Raw genomic sequence first — 13,643 nt, forward strand, 5'->3', positions numbered from 1 at the left:
AGAAAATTATGGTTCGAATTTTCTGGGTACTGTTGTGCTAGCAACGTTTGTACAATGACATTGCTCTGTTTGTCCAAGTTAATGTTCTTGTTTGACAGGACAAGCCCATGCAGCATGCTTGGCAGCAGCTTAGAGCTAGGTATTTGGGGAAGAGGCAAAGATGGGGTATGTGATTCGCTGCGCTAGGAGCAGGTTTTGCGAACTAAGTTTTTTGGCCACGATCGAGAAGGAAAGTGTGTGGGGGCAATGTGTGGAATCGGGTTGGGCATTGGTGGTGGGTGGTTCTACTGGTTTGGGCGGAGAGGAGTTTGAGAGGGAAGCATGGTGTACTGGGAGCCTTTCTATGGAAGATATTGGTGGTAAAGTGTTGCTGATATGTGGTATAAGATGGTTGTGGATGAGGGTTATGGTGTCGGAGGATGGGAGTATGTGGAGATTTGGTGGGATACGAGATTCCGAGAAAACAGACAAGATGGAAACATAATCGTTCAGACATTGACAGTGGTGGACTGAGCGTCTCAGGAGTGAGGCGTTTGTCCAGTTTTCTTAGTTGCATTGGGATAGGAACGTTTTGACCTAAGATGATGAGCAAAATCACCAAGTACTCTCATCTGGCAAAGAAAATCAGGGAAGATGGCATCGGCTTTCAAAAAAGATTGGCCATTGGGGTTGCTTGTTTGGGTGTGGTTTCTGGTGGGTTGGAGCGATTTTCGAAAGATCTTGGTTTTCTGAATGTGTTGGGAGGAATCCAGGCCTCCGCAGTCACTTGGATAACCCTAATCTTTTAGTAGAGCCGCCCCAGAACCGGGGCAGAGTTTACGCCTGTAAAGTTTGAAGACAATCTCCTTGCAGGTTGTTTTGATCACAGAAAGTCATGGATTATTATTATTATTATTATTATTATTATTATTATTATTATTATTATTATTATTATTATTATCACCCCCTGATTTATCACAGTTGTTAAGCAATGTTGGCAATGTTGTAAAGTCCCGTTTTATTACAATTTGTTTGAGGTAACAGGGAAAGAAAAAAAATTGTTTCCTTATTCCATTTCCTTGCAATGTTAAGTCGAAGTTGGGAGTAGTTATCAATCTTCCCCAATTATCATCATGGTCATCATCATCATCATCATCATTTATTTTTACTTAAAAAGTCGTTTTTCCCTCCTTCTAGGTTTAAAAGTCATCTTAGTGGAGACTTCCGCAATGACAATGTCACATGCACAGGTGGGGATAACAGCCTAAGCCTGATTACATTTGAGCCTGACAACGAGAAGCACAAGAATGTATCAGTAAATGATGTCATTGTAGGAAGGAACAGTAATCCCATTCTGGCCAAGGTAAAACTCGATTTCACTTTCAATTAACTTGTTTTCACACTCGAGCTTTTTTTCAATAGAGAATAGGAACGCATTGACCATAAGGCCCCTAGGGGTTACGCCGTCAACCTGTTCATAGAACTTGCCATTACATTGAAACAGCTGGTTTTTTGTTGCTATTTGCTGTAAGTCAACCAGATTGCCTTGCTGGAGTGACTTTGTGTGTTTCATTAAACTCTTTCTCAGCTAGGATATACAATGCCAGATATTCAAGGGTAACAGGATGGTAGAATTATTGACCAAGGTACAACTAACAGTTGTACGTACCTAACTATATTCTATTTAGACATGCTTCGCTCGTCAACTATAATAATTATACCTATAAGTTGAATTCCACAAGAGGCGTGTGGTTACAATAAAATGATCAAATCGAATAGAACCATTTACAGTGTATTAAAATGTGTTATACTTTCTATAAATCACCAGCTAATTCCATTCACTAAATGTATTTTGACTTTCTCCAACGTAAGACACGAGCAAAAATCAGATAAAAACGGGCACATTAATTTTATAGAAATTAGGAGGGTTTCGCAAAGTGTAGCAGGAAGCGAATTCCACAGTTTTTCTCCACTATAGCAAACTTTTTTTAGATAACCAGTTTTGGGTAGTGGTATCTGCAGTGAGGTGGAGGAGCCGGTAAGTTTATAATGATTCGTCCCATCCGTACGTGCTGGTATTATTTTGCACCTACATGTACCTCAAGCAACTTCTTCATAAGATAGACCAGAAGTCTGGTGAATGATTACATCGTATATTCACTGATCTCAAGTAAGTGTGTGGTCTCTTTCCAAATTCCCTCACTGGGAATCTTTTGGTTAAGATAGTCCGTTTTCGGAATTTTAGTTCTCTTATCTCACTCATGTGTTCGAATTAACCAGAAATTGGTTGCACAACCACTTTCCTCGAACGGATCAAGCCAACGCAAAGGGAAAATAAAAGAGTATTGTTGCAATTATGAAATGTTAAAGATGACTTCATCTCAGGTTTTTCGAAACGTTCATGATCAAGAGCAGCTTTTCTGAGACTAGACGTATCCGTGCACAATTACTGAAATTGTGTGAGGATTTTTTTTCTCTACATCACAGATTTATCGATGTTAGAGATATCGTTTTTCTTTTATTCATTTCCAGGTCATCGAGATGAAAGCGAATGGAAATTATGTCTTGATTGAAGTCCTCCCTGTAACATTTATTGCGAATGGCACAGCTTTCACCTCTGTTAGATTTGACCAACTGAGAAAACAACATAGGCGGCAGAAGAGAGACATAGAGCATATGAAAAATGAGTTTCACCAAACATATACATTGCCCAGATGGAAAATTCCGGTGAGTGTTAAGGGAGTTAGTGTTCGACTGGACACTTTTAGTGTATGCAAAATGATATTGTTTGATATTATTGAGCCACCCCAAACGTGCGATGGATTATTGTGATGGACAGGGCTTTTCCAAAATATCCCACCATACGATTCTCGACTTTGAGGAACCTAGTCACTTTACCCTATGTCCAGAACAAAAATTAATACCAGGCGCTTCTTCAGGTAGCTTATAAATTATTACCTCCATTTTTTGATATAAGGTTCACCTTATTAGCCATGAGCTCAGTTAAAAAGTGCTTGCTCTAAGGAAACGAATGATACCCTGTCTAGTATACCTTGTATGCCTCAGTAAAATCATCTGAACTCAATGATTTGACTTTTTCATGTGTTTAGCTGTTTGGTGGAAGTTATACAACAGTGCAAGTGACGATCAAAGTGAACGCTGACTTCACTCTTTCATTTGGCATACAGACGCGTAGAGATAAGAATGGCGATTTAGTATCTAGAGACCCATTATTCGGTATGGAGATAGGCGGCCAGATAATCTTTGAAGCGGATATGGAGACGGTTATAAAGAAAAGGTGAGGTGCATGTTTCGTTTGGCTAAGTAAGATGCTTAAATGAAGGAGGAAAATGATCCTTGCACTTATCTGGACAATTCAAGCTAAAATTATTTTCTCTGATAGACACCTAAAAATCCAGGTGGCTCTAACGGGATTCGAACCCATGACCTCTGTGATGCCAGCACAATGCTCTACCAACCGAGCTGTGAACCCACACTTCGCACTTATTTGGATAATTTAAGCTATGGTCTCTTTCTAGACACCTGAAAAAATCAGATGGCTCCAAGTTTATTTGAACCCATTACCTCTGTGATGTCGGTGCAATGCTCAACCAACTGGGCTACGAAGCCACACACTTTCTTTGGCTCAGCAAATGTTCCCGTGAAAGGACTTGATGAAAGAAATGTATATATCGAATCCCGTGGGAGCCGCTTGAATTTTTCATGTGTGCGAGGTTCATTTTTTCTCTTTCGTCTAACCAGTAATATGCCTATCTTGTTACGTTGCCTTTAAACAAATTGCCAAGTCTATGGATACTATTTTTACTTTGAACTCTGTCATTTTTATTTCTATACAAAGTATTCGCCATGTTATCTTGTACTTAGTTATGGCCACTAAATTGTAATAAATCTCTGGGTGAACCAGAAAGGTAGGTGCATGGTCACTGAGGTCCTTAATTAAGTGAATATAGGTTGTGTGAACCGTGACTTCCTCGAAAAATTGCAACGAACAGGTCACAAACAGGGCTTAACAGAGCACAGTGACTATATTTCGGGTGTCTTAGGCAATCCTTATATGTCATGGTTCAGGTAAATAGCCCAAATTTTTTCAACCTGTTAAAACTATAAAGTTGTCATCGTATTGCAAGGAAACAAACGAAGGATTACGTTTTTTCCGGTGTCCTTGAGGTGACTTCCTTCTTCCAGGGGTGAAATTTAGTGAAGAGGAATTAATAAGACTTCCAAAGTATTTAAAGTAAAATACGTCTCTTGAAAACCAAATAGGTTGTATTATCGCTTAGGTACTTTGAAGTTCTATTATACATCCGCTTTATTCCAAAATGGCCACCATTTTAGTATTCATTTGTTTGCTTTTAAATTAGCTCCGGTTGCCAGAGTCGTTCTTAAGCTAAAGATTCAAGGGAATATTTAGCCTTGAACAAGGCAACAAGGTCTCATTCGCAAGCAATCAAAACTTGCTCCTTAGAGATTAGCTAGACAAGCACCCATAATCAACTACAAGTTACTTCTATTTAATTGTGCTTCACAGATACATGAAAAACTAAAGACAGGACGTCATCAAAGGACGTCATTAATCAGAAGGACAAAAGAATTGGGCGTGCATAAATTAAGGGCAAGTTTGAACACGTAGCCCTAGCTCAACGTGAAACAACGCGTGCATCCATGTCGCAGAAGTTAGGGTCGAGCTAATGAGATGCAAGTAACGTACGTCCACGAGGGTTTTTACATCGATGAGAATGACAAAGAAGGGGGCGTGCATAAATTAGAGGCGAGTCTAAGCACGTAACCCTAGCTCTACGTGAAACAGCACGTGCAAATTTCGGCGGGGAAAATGTATTTTTTGTAAGGAGCGCGCGCGCGTTTATGCTTAGTTAGCATGTTACAACTTTAATTTTAATTTAGTCAGTCATTATTCTCACTTAACTTATTATACTTTATTTATTGCATAGTGTATCTTTAAATTATATTAAGTTTTTCTGAGTTATTTTCACAAATTTTCGCAATACCTTCCTAGATTAGCCTATGCTCTTTGCAGGTTAGTGTATCTTTTGTTACTTTAAATAGAACTGTATGTGTGCGTATCGTTTTGGCGGTTTAAATATACTAGCTTGGAGAGAGCTTCTTCCTGCTCTAGGGTTGACGAGTGAATGAGAAGTTACAGCGGAGCAAAGACATGACTTAGCTCAAGAAACCAATTGCAATCACACCACTCATCGAAAACCAATCAGTAACAACCATGACTTGATCGATAGCTAAGCAAAATTCCCAATGATGTCATCGACCCATCATACCTTGAGGGACAAATGTTTTGTGGGTTATAAAAGCGTCGTTTTCGCTCACTGTTTTTTTTTACGAGATTTCATCATGTCTCAGAAGAACAAGTCTTACCAATTCGAAAACACACTCCACCATCCAAACCTCCTACCAAGAAGAAAACAGAAGTCACACAGACATGTCGAGGAAACAACGCTATGACCATTCTCAAAGAAATGGAGGACATAAAGGAATTCCCACCCTTGTCACCCATTCCACCCATACTCACCTTGCAAGTCTTTGAGGAGCCCTACCAACGAGGGGAAGTGTGGCAGCACAATGAACCTACCACCATCGATGAACTCATTGGGCAAATCCCCGATGATCCGCAGGTGGAAGTTGATGCGACATGCTCTTTTCACGTTTGTATGTTGGAGCACCCAACATCATGCAACGGCTTTACTTACGTGAAATGCCCAGAGTACCCGTGCGACTTCATGTTGCAAGCCAACAAGACATGCACCAGTACTTGCAAGCGGAGGAGAAACAATGGCATCAACACCTTGTGATTAATACCGACACAAAAAACACTCCGAATGGCAAAAGATGTTGTGCTACTGCAATAAACCTTGCACTTTGAAACAGAGCAAAACTGAGAAGAACCTTGGACGCATGTATCTCAGCTGTTGGAGCCGCACATGCTCTTACTTCCAATAGTCGCACGCTCCCTGGAACCACAAGATCTTAGTCTTCACCCTAGGAGAAAGTGAGTCTGCCACTGCAACATCCTCGATACCCAGGCTTTCAACCACGCATGATGGCTTACCAAGCAAAGAAGAAACAAAACGCAGTGCCATTTCGACATCATCCGTTCAATCAAAGTTGAAGATCATTCGAGAACACACTTCAAGCACCATCAGCCTTTCAAATGACACTGTCACATGGCCCAGCGCCTATCTGATGGATGCTTTTCAAAGATCACATAAATTGTGATTGCTCAATACTGTAAATATATTCCAATTGGTTCCATGGTGCAATAAAAACAGAATGCAACCATTTGATTGATGTAGTTGTAGTTGTGAGTGAGAGTGAACGAATGTCGAAAAAGAGGGAGATCACGGCAATCACTGGGGGTGCTAAAGGCACCAATGCCTGGGCCACACGATGGACGGGGCAATGTGGGATGCATGTTATATGCATTCTCCCATAAAATCACCCTATCACCCGAGGGGTTGGGAAAGGATGGCGTCTCTGTTGTGGTGATGATCCTAAACTTGTTGACGTCTCAGCAGTTTGCCATCCGGGGGATTTTTCTTCTGACGTATCATGCATAAACATGATAAAGTGTAGCTCCTCGGAAACAGAAGCGGATAACGCCTGCCGAGCTGCCAACAAACGGCCACAGCGTACACACCCATCATCTTATAAAGTTAACGGGTTATTGCCACGCGATTATTGGATCATAAAGAAAGCTGATACTGTGTTCGCTTTTTTATATTTGCACAAACCAGCCAAGGATTAGCGGGTGTGGATGGTGGGACGAGGTGAGGCGTAGAGATGACACGCCTGATGCACAAGCCCTTGTATCCATATTCAATGACACCTAATCGTTGGTTTGAGTACGATGGTGTTGAGGAAACGTTTGGAGCCAGCTTCGAGCCCATTGTGTCATTGATGGATAAAACATGTGCCATCATCGGCAAGCGAAAAATGGAACCTAATACTGACCCGTGGTCAAGTTTACAGAACATGTTTTAGATTCACGATAAATGTTGGGAGAATAGAGCATAGTGTCAAAGGCTAATATTATATGTTAGTGTAAACTAAAACAGGGGATAGCGTTGAACGCGCGCGCTGATTGGCCTCTCAAACTCCGAATATCGTATCTATTCATCTCCGAGCAAGTCGCGCGGATTTTCCTCCCGAAAATGTTGTAAGTTTTGCGCGAATAAAAGAGTTAAAATCATCTTTTTGTGCTATATTATCTCACTGTTTTAGTATGTACTAAAACAACTATTCACCTCAGTGTCTGTGGGTAGTGGTGGAAATCCACCACTAGCCACCTCCACTTCGGTGAATAGTTGCTAATTATTGGTTGGTTTCATTCAACCATTCGAATGTCCAGATCCATGTATAAAAAGACCTTACCGTTTCACCAAAATAGACAGTTGACAGCATCAAGGATAAAAACAGACCATGAATGAGACACTGAGTTTAGAGGAGACCCATAGGACAAAGCAAATAAGGCATCGTCAGGCCTTTTACGTTGAACGGGAATTAAATGAAAAAGTCAAGGAATTGAGATAAGTGGGTGATTGCATGAAGGAGAATGATATGCAAGGTCAATACCAAACAGTGCAGTACCTGGATAAGCATTGGAGCATTGGCCTATCTTCAAAAGATGTGACGGAAGCCAACAAAGACCAAATATAGCACCGTCTGTACGACAAATGATTCACAGCCAAGAAAAAGAGCAGACAGACTCTTTTGGTAAAAGGGGCACAGGTACGTTTGAACAAGAAACATCACCCATTTCAAAAAGGGTATTTCCCTGGGTAGACAAAAGAAGGTTTCGGTGATCCGCCATGTAGTGCCAGTGGTAGTACCCACCTACAAAGTACAAGAATGGGAAGGGAAATTTTTATCAGACAAGATTTGCAAGCGGTGACTGCACCAAATGACAGGCTCTTCTGCATAGAGAAGGTTTTACAACGCAAAGGAAAGCAGGTCAAAGTGTGTTGGCAATGATGATCTGAAAAATGTGACAGTTGGATCGAGGTGAAGGCCATTCGCAAGCGGACAGGGTGAAAGAACCGTAAGTGATTTCTACGTAACCTTACCTGAATTTCCAGACAACTCACCATCCAGTTTTAAGGTCCGACTGCCCCAACGACTGACGTTGCCGGGGTGTAGTTGGCGAGTTGCCTTGAGCAGTATGTCTACGCCTGACACTGGAGTGAACCTGTACCATCTGGTACCAAAATACGCTTTTCTGATTTACACGACGCTAGTGAGGCCTGGGGATAGATCGGAGGTGCAAATCAACAGAGATCATCTCAAATGGTTGGTGGCTGGAGAAAGTTTCATGAAAGCCTGTGTTGATGTTCTCATCTAAAAGCTCCTAAGGATCCCTTTCAAGGGAGCAATTTTGTGGATGACACGGGAAAGTGTCTCTACATAACCTTTCGTTGGATTCAGCGAGGAAACGAACAAAACGTCCTGATTGACAATAAAAAGATCCAACTCCAAGGGATAGGGAGCACTCCAGAGATTTGGATCAATGGTACCTTAGCGTTGGGCGGTTGACAGAAACATGCAAGTTGGGCCGTAACCTATCTCGAGAGAACATAGATGACAGAGTGCCTGATCTGACAACCTCTAAGAGGTACCGTGACTTGCTGAATGAAGATGGAAATGGTGTGTTTTCGGCAAAGGAAAAATTTACCTTCGATTAAGCATGAATGGTAATTGGCGTTTCACAAACCTGAACCACGCCTTTCGAATGGTGGTGGGAGAGCCTTCTCGCGCCCTGCATGTGTACTGTGTTGTAGCGCAGAGCACCATCTTGGGAGGAATGAAGTCGGATTTATTGCGCGAAGTCTGGTACGAGAGATGAGGAAGAGGTGTGGTGTATTTGGAACCCAAGCACAAACAATTTCATCCCATGAGCGAAAACACCGACAAAACGTTGCAAAAGGAAGTAGCTGAAACAAACGGTGTCTTGGTAGCATGTTCTAAAAACAAAACTAACCCTACCTTGGTTACCCTGTATTTCATCCAAGATAAATAAAGCAGAACTGAGGGAATCACCTCCAGAACGAAACGGGTTAACATGCGAGGAGGAAGTCTCCCCGAAAGTGGGAGACGGATTATGAAAAACTCCATTGGAGATCGGGGCTCCTGCCAGGATCAACCTTGGACTACGAGCTGTTCCGACAGTGGACTTCGACGACCAACCCACAGATGACGTTGACCTTCGTTACGGGCAAGTCCTTGAATTTCTGCGCTTTTCCAGCACAAGATGTGGCTTTTCAAGGGTCTCGATGGGTGGGTTACTCCCTGCTCAACAACAGCAGCATTACACGCTGGGAATTCACTATTTCCGAAGACTAGCTACCGGTGCCAACAATGCTGGTTTGTATGCAGACGGACAAGTTACAGCAGCTGAAGCCAATCAATCGTCTACCCCCTTAACGCTGGTGTGTTTGCCGCTGTAGAGACAAATCTCTTGAAAGTGTTGACTTCCAAGTGTTTGGAGAAGGGATGGGTGCACCTAGTTTTGAAACCACATTTAAAACCTTTTCATACCGGAGGCGTGTTAGTTACCCGCATCGAAATCAAGCTGCGCATCACCTTTAACCGTCCCGAATTTTTTTTTTTTTTTTTTTTTACACAAAGATGACCAATAAGAAGAATCCAAGTATCCTGTGCCCGAATGATATCCAAGCCAAATTATATCTTTGTAGGCTGACCTTAAACCCTACCACTTACAAGGCGCTGACTAAACAAAGGCATAACAAAGGCATGCAGGCTTGGTACCCAACGATGAACATAGATGTACGAACATTTATGTTTGACGGGGAGAGCACCATGTTTAAGAAAACAGGTCTTTTTCAAGGCTGCGTGCCCGACCGTGTGATGGTGTGATTACTGTAAAGTCGCACCTACAACGAAAATTTAGTTCATTACCCACTTGTCTTCCAGACGTTTGGGGTGACACGCATTCATCAGATCATATGCGGAGAGGAATATCCATTCAAATCCTTGGAACTCAATCAGAATGGTAAGAAGAAAGATTTGTGGGGGTACCATCGCTTCCTGCAAGCAAGCTACCCTCTGGGTAACCACCAAGAAAGTATTTTGAAACCGGGGGATTGGAGGCACACTGGAATTGCACACTGTACCTGTTAAATAATGTAGCAGGAGGAGATGCAGATAGCCCCTTGCAAAACCCGCAACAGAAGGGCCATGTCACCCTGGGGATCAGTTTTGGGGCTCATCCTGGCCAAAATCTGACTGTGGTGGTCTGGGGCGAGTTTGAAAGGATGTTTGATACCAGTGGCACGGGCGTGGTTAATTACGATGTTTAAAATCCATTCATTCCGACCTTCCTGCATTAAATACAACGGCTTGCATCACCTTTGTAACAGTCTCATCGCGCACTGCTACGACAAGGATCGATGGAACTAGTATCCTTGACAGACCGACCGTTAACAGATTTGGCAAAACGCGACCCTGTATCGAGACACGTGTTTTGGGGCCTGTACCCTGAAATCAATTACCAACAGTCTACCGAATCGTCAAGAAACAAACTCATAGGGCTATTATTGTAAACACAAACCCTAGAGGAGAGCCTGCACGTCATTCTTTAGCTTTATGGACTTCGGGAGATAACTGCGAGATCTTGGACAGTTATTGGTTATGGGTCATTTGATGACTACGTTTCAAAATGAGTCTGAAGTAACCGATATAGCTACTATTTACATTTGATGTCACTTTGAACTCAGAAAAGCATTTGCTAAACATATTGAATCCTAGAACTTTTGCAGAACTCGAAACAACTTGGCATTTCGCGTCTAGCTAAAGTGCACAGTCTACACTGTAATCATGAGTGGAATGAAATGCAGCGAAAAGAGGAATTTTCCACTCCTGATTTACCTTTTAAATTTAAAAGTGAAAGGAAAAGAGTTGACCAAATTTGCAAGGCCTTTGAGCTCTGGGCGGGGAGGGGAGTTACCCTGTCCTTCAAATTGATAGATTCGAAACAGGACTATATTTTACTTTGTGATCAGTGTCTCTAATGCGTATGATACCATCATTGCTTTTTCAGCGTTGACTTCTTCAAAAGAACCCACCCGCTCCTCCACTCCCCAGTTCAACTTGGACCTGTATTTTGGATCCCAATTGGTAATGTGGGTGTTCCATGTGCTTTCTTCTTTACTGCGAGTTTAGTAAGCTCAATAAAGGCTGAGGTAAGACAGAAGGAACAACATATACTTTTATGTAGAAGGCTTGAAAATAATTGGACGAGATGACCCCTTATTTACAACTACCACTTATTTTTGAATCGCTCAAAGTGACATTGAACACCTCGTAACGATTTCATGATGCGTTATTGCCATTCTTATGCAATGAGTGCATTGTTCCAAACGACATGCCATTGACCGGACAAAGACCCAGCAGAAGGGAGCAAAAAGAAACAGTATATCTGAGCTAGGTGCCGATCCACAGTATCTAGGTCTTTGAAATAATGATGTCGATGATAAATATACGTAATTGCATGGGCCCGAGGGCAATTAAGGATAAATTTCACGCATATTTTCAAAATTTTCAAAATTTTCAAAATACAAGTGAAATTATCTGTTAATTGCACAAGGGCACATACTGATTAAGTGTTTAGGCAAGGGCAAAATTAACAAGAGAGGTCCGTTTAGTACCGGGACAAATGACAATTAACACGCTCCCATTCGGTTAAATTCAATTCAATAAATTGTTGCTGTCAACAGAAATAGCGCTTAAAATGTTCTTTATATGTGGACAAAAGAGTAGTCTAATCTGGAAGAAGATTCTCTTGTAACTTCTTTTGCTCTGGATAAGCGACTGTTAACTAATCAGGGTCAAGTGATCATGCCCTCTTGATTACCAAAAGTGCCTTCTTGATGAAGGAAAAACGCCCTCCATCTCACCCAATCAGCATTCATTAATTTTGCCCTGTATTTAATAATGACCTTTATTTGCATCAAGTCTTCTAGCACTGAAGGCACTAGAGCGGTTTTGAAATAAGTGTCGTAAAACCAAAACCAAAGTAATTACTTTGGCCAATCAAAAAGGATGGAGACAATCCAGTAAACCAATCAAGGCTCGAAGTAATTACAGATAGGCAACACAAAGCGAGAGAAAATGTGCGAGCACAAGCCTCAATTGGTTTTGTTTTTACTTCTGATTGGTTGCAAAAGTGGTGCGAGAACTTTGCACCAATCACTGAGTGAAGTAATGCAAAACCAAAGCAATTCGCTAATTACTTTCGACACACAATTGAAAACCGCTCTAATTGGAGACAGTGTACGTAGAAATCAAATCAAACATTGGTTTTTGAGGGGAAAAACGCCCCGGAGCAAAGTAGAGAGCCAACAAACTCAACCCACATATGATGCAGGGTCTGGGAATCGAATCTGGCCACATTGATGATCTCACCACTGTGATCTCACGTCTGCGCCAGCCCTACTCCCCAAAGGTTTCAAAAGGTTGGCCTATTGTTAATCTAATGATTATCCCTCTCTTTCGAGGATATTTGCTGTGTTTCCTTAAGTTTTGTAATAAAAAATGTAAGAGGCAGCGCAGAAGTGTTTTCTGAGCTGGGTCTAACGTGTGCAGACATTTTGTATGATCCCTTTTCACTCCTTAAATTCACTTCTACTCTGGTATCTATTTTCTAGGGAAAGGTGTCAATTCAAAGTACACTCACTGTGTCAGGTAAAACACGGTTGGGAGGACATTGCACTTTTTCAGGAGGTTGTCAGAAAATTCAACCTAGAGTGAGTGGGCGTTGTTTTCTTAGTTAATTGCTTTTTTAATGGAGCATTTGACGTGTCATTTTTGGCAATAAAGCATGAATGTGTTGATATAATAAAATTGGACAACGAGATGAGATATAAAATTCAAACAAAATAATTGTGTTAGTTTTGCATTGGTATGGTTAGTGATTGGTTTAAAAGACCACTGTTCTATGATGTTCTTGTGGAAATTCTTTGAACTACGAGAGTCTTCTCCACTGTATGCCAGAGTAATTTATCTCCATCGAGCATTACTTTCTCTAATTAACACATATTGTAGGAGGCACTTCCCTTTGCCATTAATAGTATGGTACCAATCCCTTATATTTCCCTGTACGTGACATAGATGCATGAAGCCAAGCCTCTTGGTTTGATTTAAGAGAGATTCTTATTCTTCAAAAAAGAGGCCTCCAAAATATTCGGCCAACTGGAAAAAAAAAAAAAAAAAAAAAGACTGGACGTTAATAATTGTGGGAGATGGAAATTATTTTTCAACTGGAATTCGATCAATATCGAGGTGATTTAATACAAAAGAACAATTTAAATAAAACGAAAAACGTTTCAAATTGTGACTACCATAACCTGCCCATTTGTTAAGGAAATCCTTGGAATTTGGAGTGAAATTCTTTTTTGGAAGTAAGGTCGTATCTGAAGAGCACTTTTTATTGTCGCTTTTGTGGCATAACTCTTTGATCCGGATTGGAAATGGGCCTGTCTTCCATAGAGAATGGTATACAAAGGGGATAATAAAGATAAGACATCTCTATGATAATTATTTAAACCTTCTTCCTTGGACTGATGTTCTAAATAAGTTTAACCTTCAAGTTCAGCCCCTTA

The 13,643-nt window shown here is 41.3% G+C and overlaps 1 protein-coding gene across 1 annotated transcript in view; it reads left to right on the top strand.

Moving 5' to 3' along the window:
* The first annotated feature begins 1,209 nt into the window (after positions 1-1,209).
* LOC138011867 (uncharacterized) overlaps positions 1,210-13,643 on the top strand; it is a 46,148-nt gene continuing 33,714 nt past the window's right edge. The window contains exons 1-5 of the mRNA XM_068859102.1: positions 1,210-1,342; positions 2,512-2,706; positions 3,090-3,277; positions 11,084-11,225; positions 12,690-12,788. Of these exons, the coding sequence (XP_068715203.1) occupies positions 2,521-2,706; positions 3,090-3,277; positions 11,084-11,225; positions 12,690-12,788 (615 nt within the window). The 5' untranslated portion in view covers positions 1,210-1,342; positions 2,512-2,520. The remainder of the gene's footprint in view (positions 1,343-2,511; positions 2,707-3,089; positions 3,278-11,083; positions 11,226-12,689; positions 12,789-13,643) is intronic.

Source organism: Montipora foliosa, chromosome 7 (genome assembly GCF_036669935.1).
Source record: "Montipora foliosa isolate CH-2021 chromosome 7, ASM3666993v2, whole genome shotgun sequence".
Taxonomy (NCBI): domain Eukaryota; kingdom Metazoa; phylum Cnidaria; class Anthozoa; order Scleractinia; family Acroporidae; genus Montipora; species Montipora foliosa.